Below are 17,983 nucleotides of genomic sequence, written 5' to 3'. Positions count from 1 at the left end.
AGCGTAACTTCTGAACCTTTTGACCGATTACAAACAATTTTAATATCCACATCTCCTCTATCAGTCATCCTGAAAAAGGGGAAGGCTGTTTGAGTAAAGGTATTCAGGTAATCCAGTGTTACTTTCTAGCTTTAGGATCTATTGATGTATATCCTAAAATTGATTATTCCTATCTAAGCGTGTATATGCTATAAATTTATTTATAGCATTCGATATGTCAAAAGATTATAAAATAAACAGACCGATCTCTGTCGGCCTCTTTCGTATCTCAGCATCCAAACGAATAACAGTGATTATTCTAACACTCCTCCGAAAACCAGTTCAATATCCCGTTATCTACTATACAGTGTCTCGGTAGTTTCACAGTCCGCCTTGTGCATTACTCGACCCGTACAGTATATAATATTTGGCGACGAGGAAAACGGATTGAAATCGTGTGCGCGTGTGCAACAAGTTTTCCGGTGCGGAATTTGCCGGACAAGGACAGTGAGAGGGAAGCTGATTTTGCCGGTGACAAGCTACAGTCGTGCTCTTTGGCGGCGGCGTGATTTCGGCAGCAGCGGAACAGAAGCAGGTGGTAGATCCCGGAAAAGTTTTCGTTGGGTACAGTGTAAGTAAAACAAAAGCCTTTAAAAAGGCTGGGGCGAGCATTTTGGGTGCAAATATAACGCCATTTTGAAGCGGCAAAAGGACGCCGGATAATTTTATTGTTCGAGTTGGAAACAATACACAGAAAAAAAATTGTGAAAAGAATATTTTTCATATTGAAGTGTTTTTTTTAAAATGATTTTTTTTATTGACGAAAAGACAAGAAAAGTGAAAGGTTTTTGAAAGTAATTATTAATTCGTGAATAATAAGATTTCCTCTTTTGTTTTCAAATAGATAAGGACGACTCTCGTTGGACGGTTGATTTTTTCCTTTTTGGAATTATAGGACGGAGATTTCCGAGACAGGTTACACCCCCGTGGTTGGTATTCGATTGTGGTAAGTCATTTTTTTCTTAGTTTCATTATTTATTTGTGAAGTTAAAACCTATTGAGTGAATCTTTTGATTCATTGAACGTGAAAAAGTGCACACAGTTGGACAAAGAAACACATAATTGAACAATAGGCCTGTTTTCGCATGAATGGCGGATACGTATTGAGGAAATTAGATTTATTTAATTTTAAATTGTTTTCGCTTATTGGTGAGATTTATGAAAGTTTTTTTATACATTTATGGAAATATTTTGCATTTAATGTATTTTGTGTGTTTAGTTAAAACCAATTGAAATATTTGATTTAGTGTGTTTTGCTATTGTTCAAACAAGATATTTTAAACATTTATTCGAATTATTTTGGATTTATTGATTTACTCAGATTAAATTATTTCGCATATAGAAACCATGTCGTACGTAGCACCGAACATCGATCCGTACCGCAAAGGGCAATCTTTCGCGTCATGGTTCAAGCGACTTGGGTACCACTTCCGTATCAACAAAGTATCCGATGCCGACAAGAAGGACCAGATGTTTCTTCTTGGCGGTGATTATCTTTTCGAGGTTGCACAGAATTTATACCTCAGCGAAAATTTGCTTGATGAAGCACCGCTTGAAGAAATAGTTGAAAAACTTAAGCGAAGATTGGATAAGTCAGAATCGGCTTTGATTCAACGGTTTAAATTCGGATCGCGAGTGCAGCAGCCTGGCGAAACAGCCAGTGATTTCTTATTCTCCCTTAAGCTCCAGGCGGAGTATTGTAATTTCAAAGACGATAAACAAGATCGCATTCTAGATCGAATACTCATTGGTTTGTCAGATGATAACTTGAGACAGAAATTATTAGCGGAAGAAGGGGACAAACTTAATTTAGCGCAGGTCGAGAAAATTGTTACGACGTGGGAGTTAGCGGCTTCTCATGCAAAAGCTTTGACGCAGGACGGTCCTCCAGGGCAAATTGCTTCTATTGTTGGAGGTCGAGGAGCACTTTTGCAGCGTATTAAAAATTTAGCGCAGGGCTTCGGATCTGTTAAAAGCCGTTTAGGATACAGGCCTCCGTTTCGTTCCCCGGTGAGAAGTAGATATTGCAGTGCGAACACCCACAATGGGTATAGCGATCGCGTCAAAGATTCCTCACAGTCCAGACAGGCTAGGCAAGTGCGATTCCAAGAACAGAGAAAAATGTATCAGAATGCAGATATTCGTCCGGCGGAGCTGAAAAGTGATAAACCGAAAATTGACCAGCGAATATGCCACTACTGCGGGGTAAGAGGTCACGTGAGGAGGAAGTGTATAAAACTGAAACAGTTTAAGAAAGACCCGATCAACAACATCGATATGGAGAAACCCAGTACCAGCAGGGATTCCGGTTTGTCAAACATGATGAATCGTATGAGTTGGGAAGACAAGAGTGATGACTCGGATCAAGGTGAATTACAGTGCATGCATGTTTCTTCCATTAACAATATAAGTCACCCATGTTTACTAGAATTAACTATTCAGGGAATTAAACTGCAGATGGAGATTGATAGTGGCTCCGCTGTTTCCGTGATTGGGAAGAAGCTATTTTTGGCTAAATTCGATTTTCCTCTTGAGAAAAGTTTAAAAAATTTAATAGTTGTAAACGGTTCCAGATTGAAAATTGCTGGAGAAGTTGTTGTTTCGGTTGATTTTCGGAATAAGAAGGCAAAATTGAAACTTTTGGTTTTAGATTGTGATCATGAATTTGTTCCTTTAATTGGGAGAACCTGGTTGGATGTTTTCTTTCCTGACTGGCGAAATTATTTTGGTAAACAAGTTACGATAAACAAATTAATTGATAACAAAAGCAACGACGTGATGAATTATGTTAGAACTAAATTTTCTGATGTTTTCGTAAAGGATTTTTCGACTCCAATTAAAGGTTATGAAGCCGAATTGGTTTTAAAAACTGACACACCTATTTTTAGGAAAGCTTATGACGTTCCCTACAGATTGAGGGATAAAGTTTTAGAATACTTGGACAGGTTAGAAAAAGAAAATGTTATAACTCCGATACAAACAAGTGAATGGGCATCTCCTGTTATAGTTGTTAGGAAGAAAATGACGATATTCGTTTGGTAATTGACTGTAAAGTGTCAATAAATAAACTCATTATTCCTAATACTTACCCATTACCTGTTGCTCAGGATCTTTTTGCTGGTTTGGCAGGGTGTACTGTTTTCTGTGCTCTAGATTTAGAGGGGGCATACACTCAGTTGTCATTGACAAAGCGTTCAAGGAAATTCATGGTAATTAACACTATAAAAGGTCTTTTTACTTACAATAGGCTGCCACAGGGGGCTTCCTCTAGCGCAGCTATTTTCCAACAGATAATGGAACAGGTGTTGCAGGGAATTGAGAAAATTTACGTATATTTGGATGATGTTCTCATAGCTGGAGTTGATATGGAAGACTGCAAACGGAAGCTTTTTGTTGTTTTGGATAGATTGTCCAAAGTCAATATAAAGGTTAATTGGGACAAATGCAAATTTTTTGTAAATAGCTTGGAATACTTGGGACACATTATTAGCGAAAAAGGTTTGTCGCCATGTGCTAGTAAAATAGACACAATAAAAAATGCTAAAACGCCTAAAAATGTGACTGAGTTGAAGTCATTTCTGGGTTTAGTCAACTATTATAACAGATTCATTCCCGGTTTGTCTTCCAAGTTATATTGCTTGTATAATTTGTTGAAGAAAGATGTTAAATTTGTGTGGAATGATGATTGCGACAAGGCTTTTAATAACTCGAAAAACTTACTTCTTGAAACCAATTTTCTTGAATTTTATGATCCCAGAAAACCAATTGTTGTAGTCTCTGATGCTTCTGGCTATGGTCTTGGCGGAGTTATTGCGCATTCTTTTGGAGGGGTAGAGAAACCCATTTGTTTTACATCGTTTTCGTTGAACTCTGCTCAGAAGAAATATCCGATCCTTCATTTAGAAGCGCTGGCACTAGTATGCACAATAAAAAAATTTCATAAGTATTTGTATGGACAAAAGTTTACGGTATTTACTGATCATAAACCACTAGTTGGAATATTCGGAAAAGAAGGAAAACATGCGATACTTGTGACAAGACTTCAACGTTATATACTTGAGTTGTCGATATATGATTTCGATATCCAGTACAGGCCGTCTGCAAAAATGGGTAATGCTGATTTTTGTTCGCGATTCCCATTGGAGCAGTCGGTCCCAAAAGAGCTTGATTTGGATTGCATCAAAAGCATTAACTTTAGCAAAGTTTGTCCAATTGATTTTACTGTTATTGCCAAGCATACAAAAACTGATGCATTTCTACAAGAAATATTGAGTTTCTTGCGCCATGGTTGGCCCAAACGGATTGAAAAACGATTCATGAATATTTTTGCTAATCAGCATGAATTGGAAGTGGTAGACGATTGTTTACTGTATCAAGATAGAGTAATAATACCAAAGCAATTGCAAAATGAAGTTTTGAAATTGCTGCATGCCAACCACGGTGGAGTCGTAAAAATGAAGCAGCTGGCAAGACGCTCGGTGTACTGGTACGGAGTTAATGCTGATATAGAAAAGTTTGTTAGTGCATGTGATGCTTGCGCTGGAATGGCAGTGCATCCAAAACAGAAGATAGACACAAAATGGATTCCTTCCACCAGACCTTTTGGTAGAGTACACATAGATTTTTTCTACTTCAAGCATCACGTTTTCTTGTTAATCGTTGATAGCTTCTCAAAATGGGTGGAAGTTGAGTGGATGAAAAATGGAACTACGTGTAAACAAGTTGTAAAAGTATTGTTAGCATATTTTGCTAGATTCGGGTTTCCAGACACTCTAGTGTCAGATAATGGTCCTCCGTTTAATTCTCATGATTTTAAAAACTTTCTTGAGAGGCAAGGAATACGGGTCCTAAACAGTCCTCCATATAATCCTGCTAGTAATGGCCAGGCGGAGAGATTAGTTCGTACTGTTAACCTTCTGTCTGTGCTCAAAAAAACTTACGTTGTCTGTGCTCTGGGGTCAAATTGTTTAAATTGAAATGCTATAACTTTTTAATGTTTGGCCAATTTTGATTTATGGGAGCTGTTTCGAAAGATAATTTAATCATCTTTCAGGTCCTTACCAAAGATTGACTATTGGTGGGCGGGTACATCGCGGGAGGGGTTTTAGTGAACAAGGTATAAAACCAGTGATTTTTCATGATTATTTTACTTATATCCGAAAATCCTTTCCATTTTGAACTGCACCTTTTTAAAAGGTTATGCAGGAAAAGCATGTGCTCTGGCATGAGGCGTTGATAAGTTTAGAACTCGGCCGCCAGGTGGTGGTATATTTGAATTCATTATTTTGGACTACTTAAGATATTCCGATATATAGAATTCTCCTCAGTGTAAATATTCTTATCGCACAAATTCAAAAATTGGAAGACGTACTCATTATATTGAGCACCGCTTTGTAGTGTCTATAGACATCCTGAACAATGATGCCGAATACAACTTGAGTGTAGGTACGAGGGATCTCAAGCTAAAGCAATATTTCATATATGCAAGAATATTGCAAGTAAGCTAGCGCCGCCTATTTGTAAATTTACTAATTATTTATTCCGTCACATGACAGTCCATTCCCACCAGACGAACTTTATTAAAGACGTCATCGTTACAAATTGCAAATTTGTGCGATAAGAATATTTACAATGAGGAAAATTCCATATATCGGAATTACTTGAGTAGTATAAATTAATGAATTCAAATATACCGCCACCTAGCGAACAAGCTTTAAACTAATCAATGCCTCATATCAAAGCACAAGCCTTCCTGCATAACCTTTTTGAAAAGGTGCAGTTCAAAATGGGTAGGATTTTCAGATATAAGTAAAATAAGCATGAAAAATCACTGTTTCTGTACCCTTTTTACGAAAATCCCTCCCCGCGATGTACCCACCCACCTATAGTCAATCTTTGGTAACGACCTGAAAGATGATTAAATTATCTTTCGAAACAGCCCCAAAAATCCAAAATTGGCCAAGTATTAAAAAAGTTATAGCAATTTCAATTTGGGGTCAATTTGACCCCAGAGCACAGACAACGTAAGTTTTTTCAAAAAAGGACACTGTAGCGCATATTTTCAAGATTTTTGAAGTGAATTTGCACCTAGGAGACAGATTTCGGTGAGTTTTACCAAACTACCAAAAATTAAGAGAATCGGTTGAAAATTAAAAAAATGGCAGCCACTCAAAGTGGCCTGGGGTCATATTGACCCCAGAGCACAGACAAAAGGTTAAAGATGTTTTGAAAAAATTCCTACTTGACCCAGAATATTTGAGTGTAGAACTGGAGGATCTTATAAGTCTATTTTTAATAAATTTTAGAAATAATATGACGACGGATGGGTATTTTCCTTCCGAAAAAGTTTTAGGCTACACACCTAAATTGTTAATCGATTTGATTAATCCTAAACGACACAATAAAAAAGTACCATCAACTAAGTGCAATGATGAAATAACCACTAGATCTAAAATCAATACAGAAAGAGAACCTACTAAAGATCTTTTGGATAGTCTGATGGCGGGTGACGCATTATGGTACAAGAACAGCAATCCTCACCATCAGGCTAAATGGTTGAAAGCGTATTTTCTAAAACGAGTTTGTAAAAATATTCTACAGATTACAACTGGAAACGGAATAACTACCACGGCGCACCGTAGTCAAATTAAGATCATCGACGATGCGGAGGGTCGTACGCGGAGACGGATGGTGGTTTATGTCGATCCTATTGTCGATACCGATCCATTACCACCACCACCTAGTACGTATCACGAGGAACCATGCGAGGAGCCCTTCCGGGGATTCTCGGAGAGCGACTTGCGGGGACGAGAAGACGAGATACAAACGGTTAAGCCGAATCGAAAACGAAAGATGGATGAACATTTGGCGCTCGATGGCCTGCCGAGGCGTTCGAAGAGAACGCGGAAGAATTACCATAAAAGTGAATTTCAATATTTTTGAATCGAAATGAATTTTGTTATTATTGTTAATATTTGTTAACTATATTTTTAAAAATTTGAAATACTATCGAATAACTCCCGAAGAGGGGAGGACTGATGTATATCCTAAAATTGATTATTCCTATCTAAGCGTGTATATGCTATAAATAAATTTATAGCATTCGATATGTCAAAAGATTATAAAATAAACAGACCGATCTCTGTCGGCCTCTTTCGTATCTCAGCATCCAAACGAATAACAGTGATTATTCTAACACTCCTCCGAAAACCAGTTCAATATCCCGTTATCTACTATACAGTGTCTCGGTAGTTTCACAGTCCGCCTTGTGCATTACTCGACCCGTACGGTATATAATACTATTTCAACATAGTACTTTAGTAAATAAAATATAAATAAAGTAGTTTTCGATATCAATATATCAATAGAATACATATTTCCAAATGACACATACAAAATTTTCTTTGTCTAATTTAAAAAAAAAACATCAATGTTTCCTCAAGTCCTTGACTAAATGTGTACAACAGAAATGAAATTAATAAACCCCCATAAAAATGACCATCACTTTGATGGGCATCGTGTCCTCCCAACGCTGACACTCAGACTGGTTGGAGGTCCAGCAGTATTGAAACCGTCACACTGGCCTTCACACCCTACAGTTGTTTCAAAGTTGAAGAGGCACTTGGCTACAAACTTGAACATTCTCATATAGTTTTTACATATTTACGATGAAATATAGCACATGCTAATTACATTGCACAACGTTACACGTGGCTGACTAATGGCGGACAAGAATTGAGAATTTCCAACGAATTATACTCAAATAAAATACTGCTTTCCATGTATTGTATTTCAACATGCGAATTAACGTACGCACGTTTGTTCCTGCTTCTTAGTGAACGTCACAAAGAAACCCTTGTAATGCCCCTTCAAAGAACCCAAATCTGCTAATTTGCAGTTGATTGAAGCTAAGCAGAATCGCACCGCAGTCTATGAGCTACTCCATACAAACATCGCTCCGCGATTAATCGATATCAGTCTATAGAGAAGTGAAAAACTGAACAACTATTGTGTTCTCCAAGCGCAGGTCCACGAACATTGAACTCACCGTGTAAGATGTGTAAAATAAAAGTGGGTGGTAATCCATTTGCTGCAAGCTAGATTAAGTGTAGTACGTATGTTCGTCTGGAGAATTCAATAGTAACAAATGGTGAATCTACGATTTGGCAGTATCAGGTGACAGTAATAGCTTTATCCTCTAATTAATGCAAGTGGTTTAGGTACCCAAGAGCAAAGATAACGTCAGAATGCCCTCAAAATAATTTTGTGTTGCTTGTATTACAGTATTTTCGTGATTTTCAATGAGTACTAATCAACTACTAGAACTAGGTTATCGGCCGGTGTTTCCGGTAGACTATTGCGCTTCGGCACACCCCTCTAATTGTATCTTTAAGTTCAATTTCAACTACACCCAGTTTTTTTACGCGGTTGCAATTCATTAATTTGTCGATTAACCTGAACTTTACAGCTTTTTAAATACCTCCTGAATTTTCTTTGATTTTTTAAGAATTTTTTCGTGGGGTTTACTCATTGACGCTTGAGAAAGACATCATCGCTGCTAGGTGGATTAATCTGGGTTTTTATTAATAATTATTATGTCTAACCACGCTGGGTACCCGAGAAAAGCTTGAGATCAACTCGATAATTAGTTCTGATTGAAACTGCCGATGAGAGCAATTTTAAAACTGTTTTTATGTTGCTTTCATTTCATTCATTTATTTAGTTAACATCTAAACAGATAACACTGAATCAACAATTTGACGCCACAATGCACGGTTCGAGGTCGCATCTCTCCATCCTCGGATACGCCCCACGCTCGCCAAGTCGTTTTGCACCTGGTCTGCCCATCTCGCTCGCTGCGCTCCACGCCGTCTCGTACCTGCCGGATCGAAAGCGAACACCATCTTTCCACCGGCATTCTTGCAACATGTCCTGCCCATCGTACCCTTCCGGCTTTAGCTACCTTCTGGATACTGGGTTCGCCGTAGAGTTGGGCGAGCTCATGGTTCATTCTTCGCCGCCACACACCGTCTTCTTGCACACCGCCAAAGATGGTCCTAAGCACCCGTCTCTCGAATACTCCGAGTACTTGCAGGTCCTCCTCGAGCATTGTCCATGTTTCATGTCCGTAGAGGACAACCGATCTTATAAGCGTCTTGTACATGACACATTTGGTGCGGTGGCGAATCTTTTTCGACCGCAGTTTCTTCTGGAGCCCGTAGTAGGCCCGACTTCCACAGATGATGCGCCTTCGTATTTCACGACTAACGTTGTTGTCAGCCGTTAGCAAGGATCCGAGGTGGACGAATTCCTCGACCACCTCGAAGGTATCCCCGTCTATCGTAACACTGCTTCCCAGGCGGGCCCTGTCGCGCTCGGTTCCGCCGGTATTCACGGCATTTTTGAAGGATTTGCCGTACAGTACAGATCTGGTCCGTTGTCGAGCGGCCGTCAACGAAGCCGGCTTGATAACTTCCCACGAACTCGTTCACTAATGGTGACAGACGACGGAAGATGATCTGGGATATCACTTTGTAGGCGGCATTAAGGATGGTGATCGCTCGAAAGTTCTCACACTCCAGTTTGTCGCCTTTCTTGTAGATGGGGCATATAACCCCTTCCTTCCACTCCTCCGGTAGCTGTTCGGTTTCCCAGATTCTGACTATCAGTTTGTGCAGGCAAGTGGCTAGCTTTTCCGGGCCCATCTTGATGAGCTCAGCTCCGATACCATCCTTACCAGCTGCTTTATTGGTCTTTAGCTGTTGAATGGCATCCTTAACTTCACTCAAGGTGGGGGCTGGTTGGCTTCCATCGTCCGCTGAACTGACGTAGTCATCTCCTCCGCTGCCTTGACTTTCACTGCCTGTACTCTCCGCGCCATTCAGATGGTCCTCGTAGTGCTGCTTCCACCTTTCGATCACCACACGTTCGTCCGTCAAGATGCTCCCATCCTTATCCCGGCACATTTCGGCTCGCGGCACGAAGCCTTTGCGGGATGCGTTGAGCTTCTGATAGAACTTGCGTGTATCTTGAGAACGATACAGCTGTTCCATCTCCTCGCACTCCGCTTCTTCCAGGCGGCGTTTCTTCTCCTGAAAAAGGCGGGTCTGCTGTCTCCGCTTCCGTCTATAACGTTCCACGTTCTGCCGGGTACCTTGCTGCAGCGCGACCGCCCACGCTGCGTCCTTCTCCTCCAGAATCTGTCTGCACTCTTCGTCGAACCAATCGTTCCGTCGACTTACCGACGTTGTTCTCCGCTGCGTCGTTAATGGCTGCTTTGACTGTATTCCAGCAGTCCTCAAGAGGGGCCCCATCGAGCTCACCCTCTTCCGGCAACGCTGCCTCGAGATGCTGCGCGTATGCAGTGGCGACATCAGGTTGCTTCAGTCGCTCTAGGTCGTACCGCGGCGGTCGTCGGTACCGAACATTGCTGATGACGGATAGTTTTGGGCGCAGTTTAACCATCACCAGATAGTGGTCAGAGTCGATGTTAGCGCCACGATATGTCCTGACGTCGATAATGTCGGAGAAGTGCCGTCCATCAATCAGAACGTGGTCGATTAGTGATTCTGTCTGCAGTGGTGATCTCCAGGTGTACCGATACGGGAGGCTGTGTTGGAAGTAGGTGCTGCGAATGGCCATATTCTTGGAGGCGGCGAAATCAATTAGTCGTAGGCCGTTTTCGTTCGTCAGCCGGTGAGCGCTGAACTTTCCAATAGTCGGTCTAAACTCCTCCTCTTGGCCAACCTGAGCGTTCAAATCTCCTATGATGATTTTGACGTCGTGGCTTGGGCAGCTGTCGTACTCACGTTCCAGCTGCGCGTAGAATGCGTCCTTATCATCATCAGTGCTTCCGGAGTGTGGGCTATGGACGTTGATTATGCTGAAGTTGAAGAACCGGCCTTTGATCCTCAACCTGCACATTCTCTCATTGATCGGCCACCACCCGATCACGCGCCTTTGCATATCGCCCATCACTATGAAAGCTGTTCCCAGCTCGTGTGTGTTGCCGCAGCTCTGGTAGATGGTATGATTACCTCTAAACGTTCGCACCATTGTGCCCTTTCTACAAACCTCCTGCAGCGCTACGATGCCGAATCCACGGTCCTTGAGCACATCGGCGAGTATGCGTGTGCTCCCGATGAAGTTGAGAGATTTGCAGTTCCACGAACCGAGTTTCCAATCGCTAGTCCCTTTTCGTCGCAGTGGTCTTCGCCGATGGTTCCGGTACGTACTCTCTTGTTGATTGTTCGTTGCTTATGATTTTTTAAAGGCTGGCTTGCAGGGCCTGACACCAAACCCCCTAAATTTCCGGAGGACCATTCCACCTTATTTCCAGTGGTGCACAGTTTCACTTAGAGTCCCTCGCTGGCACTCGGACGATGATCAGCCGCCCCTAACATGGAGAACAGACGCTGTTGTGAGCCGATCCTGACATGGAGAACAGACGCTCAATAAGATTTGCACCTCCGGAGAGGAGCAAACCCCCCTTCCCTGTCAGCATACGACCATAGTTCCCACCGGGGTTGGTTACCCGATCTTCCCTAAGGTTGCTCGTATCCCGGCCAGCACCGCGGGGAGGTAGGGATAGGAGTTGCTGGGTAAGAGGCTAAGGACCGCGAGATGGGGTCTATTTTATTTCTTCAGGTACGCGAAGTACCAATGGTACGCTTTACCCAGCATTTGCCGTGCCTTATGTTGCTTTCTGATAACTAAATAAGTGATCATTTTAATATTAGTTTTTATATAATTTAGATATCAACAGCAAACTGAAATCAACATAACTAATTAATTCACGGAAACCAAAATTTGAAAACAAATTTTGATTTCAATTTGATGTCGATATGAAATTTTGTTTGGCTCTCCAGTTTGCCTTGCTGATGAGTCCGATTTTCGATCCGATCTAGAATTTTTTCGGGTGGGAAACATTCTCAACACCCTGGCATCCATTGTACTTGCCACACAAGATTATGCAATGGCGTGCATAGGAAGCTTTCAATCAACAACTATGGAAATGATAATAGAATACTAAGTTGAAAAGCAGGCCAAGTTGGAATGTAGAGCCATAGAAGAAGAAGATCAAGATATGTTTCTATTTGCCCTCAAAATGATGTCAGACTTTGCTCGGATAGACATCCTCACATGGTGTATTACGGAGTAAGATCTGCAATGGTCATTGGTCATAGGCAGAGCCGGTGCGCCCCTTAGTTTTAAGCAAAATTAAACGTACAATAATTAATATTTAGAATAATTTAAATCTTATTTAAAATAAGATAGATGAATAGGTAAAAAACCTGATTTAAAGATGCTTCAATATTCAGCGGTGCACAGGAACGTGGTAACTGACAAGCTATGTAAATTGCAAAGAACCCTCAGAATTTTATAGAATTTTGTGATATTTTTTTGTTACTTGCTAAAACTGGAACCTCACGAAGCCCGGCTGAAAGTTATTGATTGCCGTTCAAAGTATATTAGTAGAGTACGCACAAAATTTTAGTAATAGTAGTTTTAGTAAAAGTAAGTACCAAAGTAGGTACCAACCCTTGATCTTTTAAAGGTTTTTCCGTGAAATCATGCACTAGTAGATCTAGTTGACTTGATAAAATCCAACTCTGAAACGCGTCGATCGATGATTGAAATGGCTATCAGAGCTGTTCGGATTAATCTAATGAAAAAACATCTCCAGATTGAGCATGTCGGTGAACTGGAACCACTACAGTGATCGTTCGCTAATTGGGGCACGACCTTACCCCAACTAGCGAATGCCGTTCGCTAATTGGGGCGTTTTGACAAGCGTCAATGTTGTTTACTTTTTGCATTGAACAGAGGAAGATTTTACGCGCCAGAAAATATCGAAGGTCGATTTATTTTTGTATTTTTTGATTTCTCTGAAATTTTGTAAATACTTTCTTTGTGATCAAAAAACATAATTTGGATCGTTGGTTTGCCATTTTGACTCTAATCTAACTTTTGACAAGGACCTAAGCAAAAACACATTGAACACTTTCAAACAAAATTTCACTTGAAAACGGCTTGTCCGATCGTTTTGATGTCTTCGGCAAAGTTTTAGGTAATCAATGGGGCTATGTAAAAAAAATACACTGTAAAAAAAAAGTTCAAACATTGAAAATAAAACTTAAAAATCGATTTTCTCAAAAACGAATTTTTCAAAAAAAAATATTTTTTGATATATTGTAGCAGATAATATATGTATTTTTTTGCACTATAAGTCATAATGAAATTACAAAATAACGATAAAATAGAAGCCTAGACTATCCTTGTCCACTAGTAAAGGAAACGCTGTGTGCATGTTTTAACCTTTTGGTATTCGTTGCAGTATATGAATTTGTATTCAATTTGTTTGGCCTTGCATGAATTGAGAAATATAGCCAAAAGTTAAAAATGTAGAGTCCTAAAAGTGATTTTGCTTCATTGAACTAAGATCAATCATTCGAATATCTTCCTCTCCATTACACAATACATAAATCATTACCACTAGATTGGATAGTTTGTCTGGCCAATTCCAAATCTACACCAACTAATTTAGCAATCAGAAAGATTTCCAAACCCGTTATTTTTAAACACGTTTATTAATCCTTGCAACAGGTGTCCATCTTCAAATGCATTATTACTTTCTGAACTATCTTAAGCTTGTTATCTGCTTGTCGTTATCACTTGAATAAAATGTAATTTCTGTTATACTTCCCTAATTATAACTGGAGAGCGTTTGATTGAAATATCATATATCATTATACGTTTCGGGGATAACCCGTCTTTTTGTATGTATTTTTTTTAGTTTTAATTTTTGCTCACTTTGACCTACTAGCTTTTTGCTACAACATACCGTGGAGGTACCATATTTGACGCAGTTAAGAAAATTTTGAAAAGAATCATTATTTAAAAAATAATTGCAAAATGGATTCGCTTAATATTTGTAACCAAGTGTTACAGATTCTTATGTTTTTAATATGTGCTTTATGTATTTTTTTAATGTCACGTTTCTGGGGTTTAAGTGTTGGGTTAGTAAATTTAATTAAGTCAAGAATAAAAATGTTTGTTAGTAGCGTTAGTGTTTTCGAATATTTAAATTGTATAACAGTAGAGTGGGCACAAGGAGGGCGACATGTTGAACATCAGTGGGAGCAACAACACAACATGCAGGCGCGCGCAAAACAAGTAACAAAAGGGGGTGGCGATAGAAGAAAACTCTCATCTTGGGAGGGATTGAGGCGCAAAATGAGTCCGCCATCCCTCACTTTTAGACAGATGTTCGTGTGCTGCAGATCGATAAAAATTATTTTAAAAACTCAAAGGTGCAGCCCAATCGGGTTGTACGCAAAGGTGACGTAGGACTACATAGCCATTCGAAATTTATGGTATTTGCCATAATAATTTGTGTCGTTTTATTAACATTGAGCAAACTGCTCGGAGGCCAACTGAATCAAGAAGTCGAATAGTTGTTCCTAGTTAGATGGACTTTGAGTGGAATTAACATGACTCATCGGCCGCTGAAGCCAATCGACTGGCTTTCAGTCGGGGACATCACAATCCTTACTTTGCCACATACACTTACATCGCGGGCAAAACCGAACGTTGCAAATAAATATATTTGCGTTTGGTTTCACGTCACTTCTGTTTCTGCTTATTTCTCCTTTATTTCGGCAATTTTTGAGGATGGTGTCCTCCAAAAAGGTCTTTATACAAAAGAAGGTTGATCCGACAATCCGATATGAACTTTCTTCAAAGTGCAAAACTCAATCGTAACTAGCAAATTTGATAGCGCAGCGGAGGGAGATGATGCAGTAAATTTGAATGGAGGGGATCACTAACAGCATCCAAGCTACCACGCCAAACCCGATGCCACCGAAGCAATCCATTTTAGCAATTAACTCTTTCTTTCCTTAAAATGTTGGTCCTGAGAAGAACCGTTTTTCATTTCTCAATGCGACTTTCCAATAGCTAACTGCATCCAAACGCTTGCCGGCACCTTGCGTTGAAACTGTCCGACCACCACTTGATGATTTTTCGCTAAGCCTCCAAAATTTGAAATAAATTTTCAGCATTGCCACACTGCCACCCACTCCTTCGTGCTGCTGTGTCCGCTCCGCTGCATCGAATGTCGAACCGCTCGAATCAAAATGGCTCGCGCGCACTAGACAGTATAGTAGTAGTAAAATTCTTCTTTATTTAATAATTTTCTGTTCTACAATTATTATTTTTCTACATATACAGTGTTCGGCCGGCTTGGCCCTCCAACTTCAATTTTAAATTTTTATGTTTACATTGTTATTTAAGTGTTTATATGATTATATGATATACTGTTAATATGACGGCCTTTAGGAGGCGCTGGAGTGTTTTTTTTAAATTTGTTAACCTAACTACTATGTACACTAATATTTACAATAAAAATTTGATAACCTAGATTGGAACTAGCGCCCTAATTGGAGCCTGATCCGAGTGCAAACAACGGACCCTAAACTTTTCTTTACACTCACCAAAGCGTTCATGTAAGGTTTTTATTCCGGCCAGACGGTGAACCTCGGATGTTCTTGTCCTGGGAGGGGTGTTGAGGATCATCCTCAGGAATCTGTTTTGGACTCGTTGAAGTTTGAGGTGGTGGGTTTTAGCGCAGCTCTCCCAGACCGGCATGCCGTATTCGATCACAGGAAGGATGATTTGCTTGTAGACAGCAAGCTTATTTTTCAGGGACAATGACGACCGGCGGTTGATCAAAGGGTACAGTAGTTTCAACAAGACGTTACACTTTGTCACCGTTTTGTCAACCTGCTGCCTGAAAATAAGCTTGCTGTCGAGGGTCAAGCCAAGGTAGTCGGCCTCATTGGCCCATTCCACAGTCGTGCCATTGAGGATGATTTTACAGTCCCCAGGCGGAACAAGTTTAGGGGATTTGGAGTGGGGGAAAATGATGACCTGGGTCTTCGCCGCGTTGATACAGATCTTCCAGCTGGTGAGGTACTCTGTCAGGGCATCCAGGCCTCGTTGGAGTTTTGCCACTAGCGCTCTGATCACTCTACCGCGCGCACTAGACAGCAGCTTTCTTGTATTTAATAGATTAAGCCCGTTCGCTCCGCCCCTTTGTGATCTGATAAAGGTGTAAATAAAATGTGCACTCGTAACGATTATTGAAGGGGCGGGGCTGATGGAATTACTTCATTAGATATAAGAAAGCTGCTTTCCGGCGCGCGCGAGCCATTTTGATCGGTATTCCGCAGACGACGGACCATTCGGAGAATGACAAGTTTTAAGAATAGTATAAAATTTTCTCGCAAGATTCTGAATTGGGTATGAGATGTTGTTTATCTAAGATGCGTATTGTTGCGAGGATTAACAACAGCAATTTGGCTCAAGACGAAGTTTCTCCATATTACCAAACATTATCTCTTGACATCTGTCTGTCCAAGAGACGTTCACCGATGGGTGGTTGCTGTAGATAGTTTCCACTGAGGTGGCGTCTTCATTGATTTTATACAAAAGCCACCATTTTATACAAAAGAAGGTTGATCCGGCTATCCGAAATAAACTTTCTTCAAAGTGCAAAACTCAATCGTAAATAGCGAATGTGATAGCGCGTCGGAGGGAGATGATGTAGTGAATTTTAATGGATGGAATCACTAACAGCAACCAAGCTACAACGCCAAACCCAATGTCACCGAAACAGTCCATTTTCGCAATTAACTCTTTCTTTTCGTAAATTGTTGGTCCTGAGAAGAACCAATTTTCTTTTCCCAATTCCCATTCCAATAACTAACTGCATCCAATCGCTTGTCGACACCATGCGTTGTAACTGTCCGACCGCCTCTTGATGATTTTTCACTAAGCCTCCAAAGGTTGAAATAAAATTGGAGCATTGTCACACTGCCACCCACTTCATGCTGCTGTGTCCGCTCCGCTGCATCGAATGTTGAACCGCTCTCTGTGGAATCCCGATCAAAAAGGCTCGCGCGCATCAAACAGCAGCTTTCTTGTATTTAATAAATTAACCCCGTTAGCCCCGCCCATTTGTGAGCTGATATGGGTGTAAATATAATGTGCACTCATAACGATAATGAAAGGGCGGGGCTAATGAAATTACTTCATTAGATATAAGAAAGCTTCTCGACGCGCGCGAGCCATTTCGATCGGGATTCCACAGACAACGGACCGTTCGGAGAATGATAAATTCCAAGAATCCAATGAAACTTTCTCGCAAGATTCTGAATTTGGTTATGAGATGTTGTTCATCTAAATGCGTATTGTTGCGAGGAATGACAACAGAAATTTGACTCAAGACGAAGTTTCTTCATATAACAAAACATAATTTTTCGGCATCTGTCTGTCCGAGCGACGTTCACCGATGGGTGGTTGCTGTAGATAGTTTCCACTGAGGTGGCGTCTTCATTGATTTTATACAAAAGAAGGTTGATCCGACTATCCGAAATAAACTCAATCGTAAATAACGAATTTGGAGATAATGTAGTGAATTTTAATGGATGGAATCACTAACAGCAAACAAGCTACCACGCCAAACCCGATGCCACCGAAACAGTCCATTTTCGCAATTAACTCTTTCTTTTCTTAAAATGTTGGTCCTGAGAAGAACCAATTTTCTTTTCCCAATGTTCCAACTAACTGACACCACAATTTGTAATAAATTTTCAGCATCGGCACTGGCGGTGCGGGATCGCCACAGTGCTATTTTTATGGTCAACCTTTTCTTCATATGAAATTCTGGTTCGTTGAGGTTGAATGATCTGCAGCAACACATCGAGCATCACCACCAATGCGATGGATTTTCTTTGAAAATGTTATTAGCGCCCCCGTGATGCTGTGTCCGCTCCGCTACGATTGCTTTGATGCGTCTGCTATGCGTAAAATTTTGTTCAAACTGAGGATTAGATCCAAACCCGCAAGTGATTGATTTTTGATGTCTGTGCTAGTGATGCAT

At 40.6% G+C, this 17,983-nt stretch overlaps 1 protein-coding gene across 1 annotated transcript; it reads left to right on the top strand.

The window, feature by feature from the left end:
- The first annotated feature begins 237 nt into the window (after window positions 1-237).
- LOC134209114 (uncharacterized) lies at window positions 238-7,278 on the top strand. Its single transcript, XM_062685098.1, has 4 exons — window positions 238-610; window positions 884-985; window positions 1,382-2,407; window positions 6,640-7,278. The coding sequence occupies exons 3-4, from the start codon at window positions 1,387-1,389 to the stop codon at window positions 6,678-6,680; spliced, it is 1,062 nt and encodes a 353-aa protein (XP_062541082.1). The 5' UTR covers window positions 238-610; window positions 884-985; window positions 1,382-1,386; the 3' UTR covers window positions 6,681-7,278.
- The last annotated feature ends 10,705 nt before the right edge of the window (window positions 7,279-17,983 follow it).

The sequence above is a fragment of the Armigeres subalbatus genome, chromosome 1 (assembly GCF_024139115.2).
Source record: "Armigeres subalbatus isolate Guangzhou_Male chromosome 1, GZ_Asu_2, whole genome shotgun sequence".
Lineage (NCBI taxonomy): Eukaryota > Metazoa > Arthropoda > Insecta > Diptera > Culicidae > Armigeres > Armigeres subalbatus.
The sequence above is the reverse complement of the archived record's forward strand: the minus strand, read 5'-3'. Positions and strand labels throughout refer to the sequence as shown.

What these genes read in the sequence shown, in the direction of transcription:
- LOC134209114 (XM_062685098.1), top strand. Translation starts at nt 1,387, where the DNA reads ATGTCGTACGTAGCACCGAACATCGATCCGTACCGCAAAGGGCAATCT. An exon ending in GAGTGATGACTCGGATCAAG is followed by an intron (nt 2,408 to 6,639) that starts GTGAATTACAGT and finishes AATATTCTACAG; the next exon opens with ATTACAACTGGAAACGGAAT.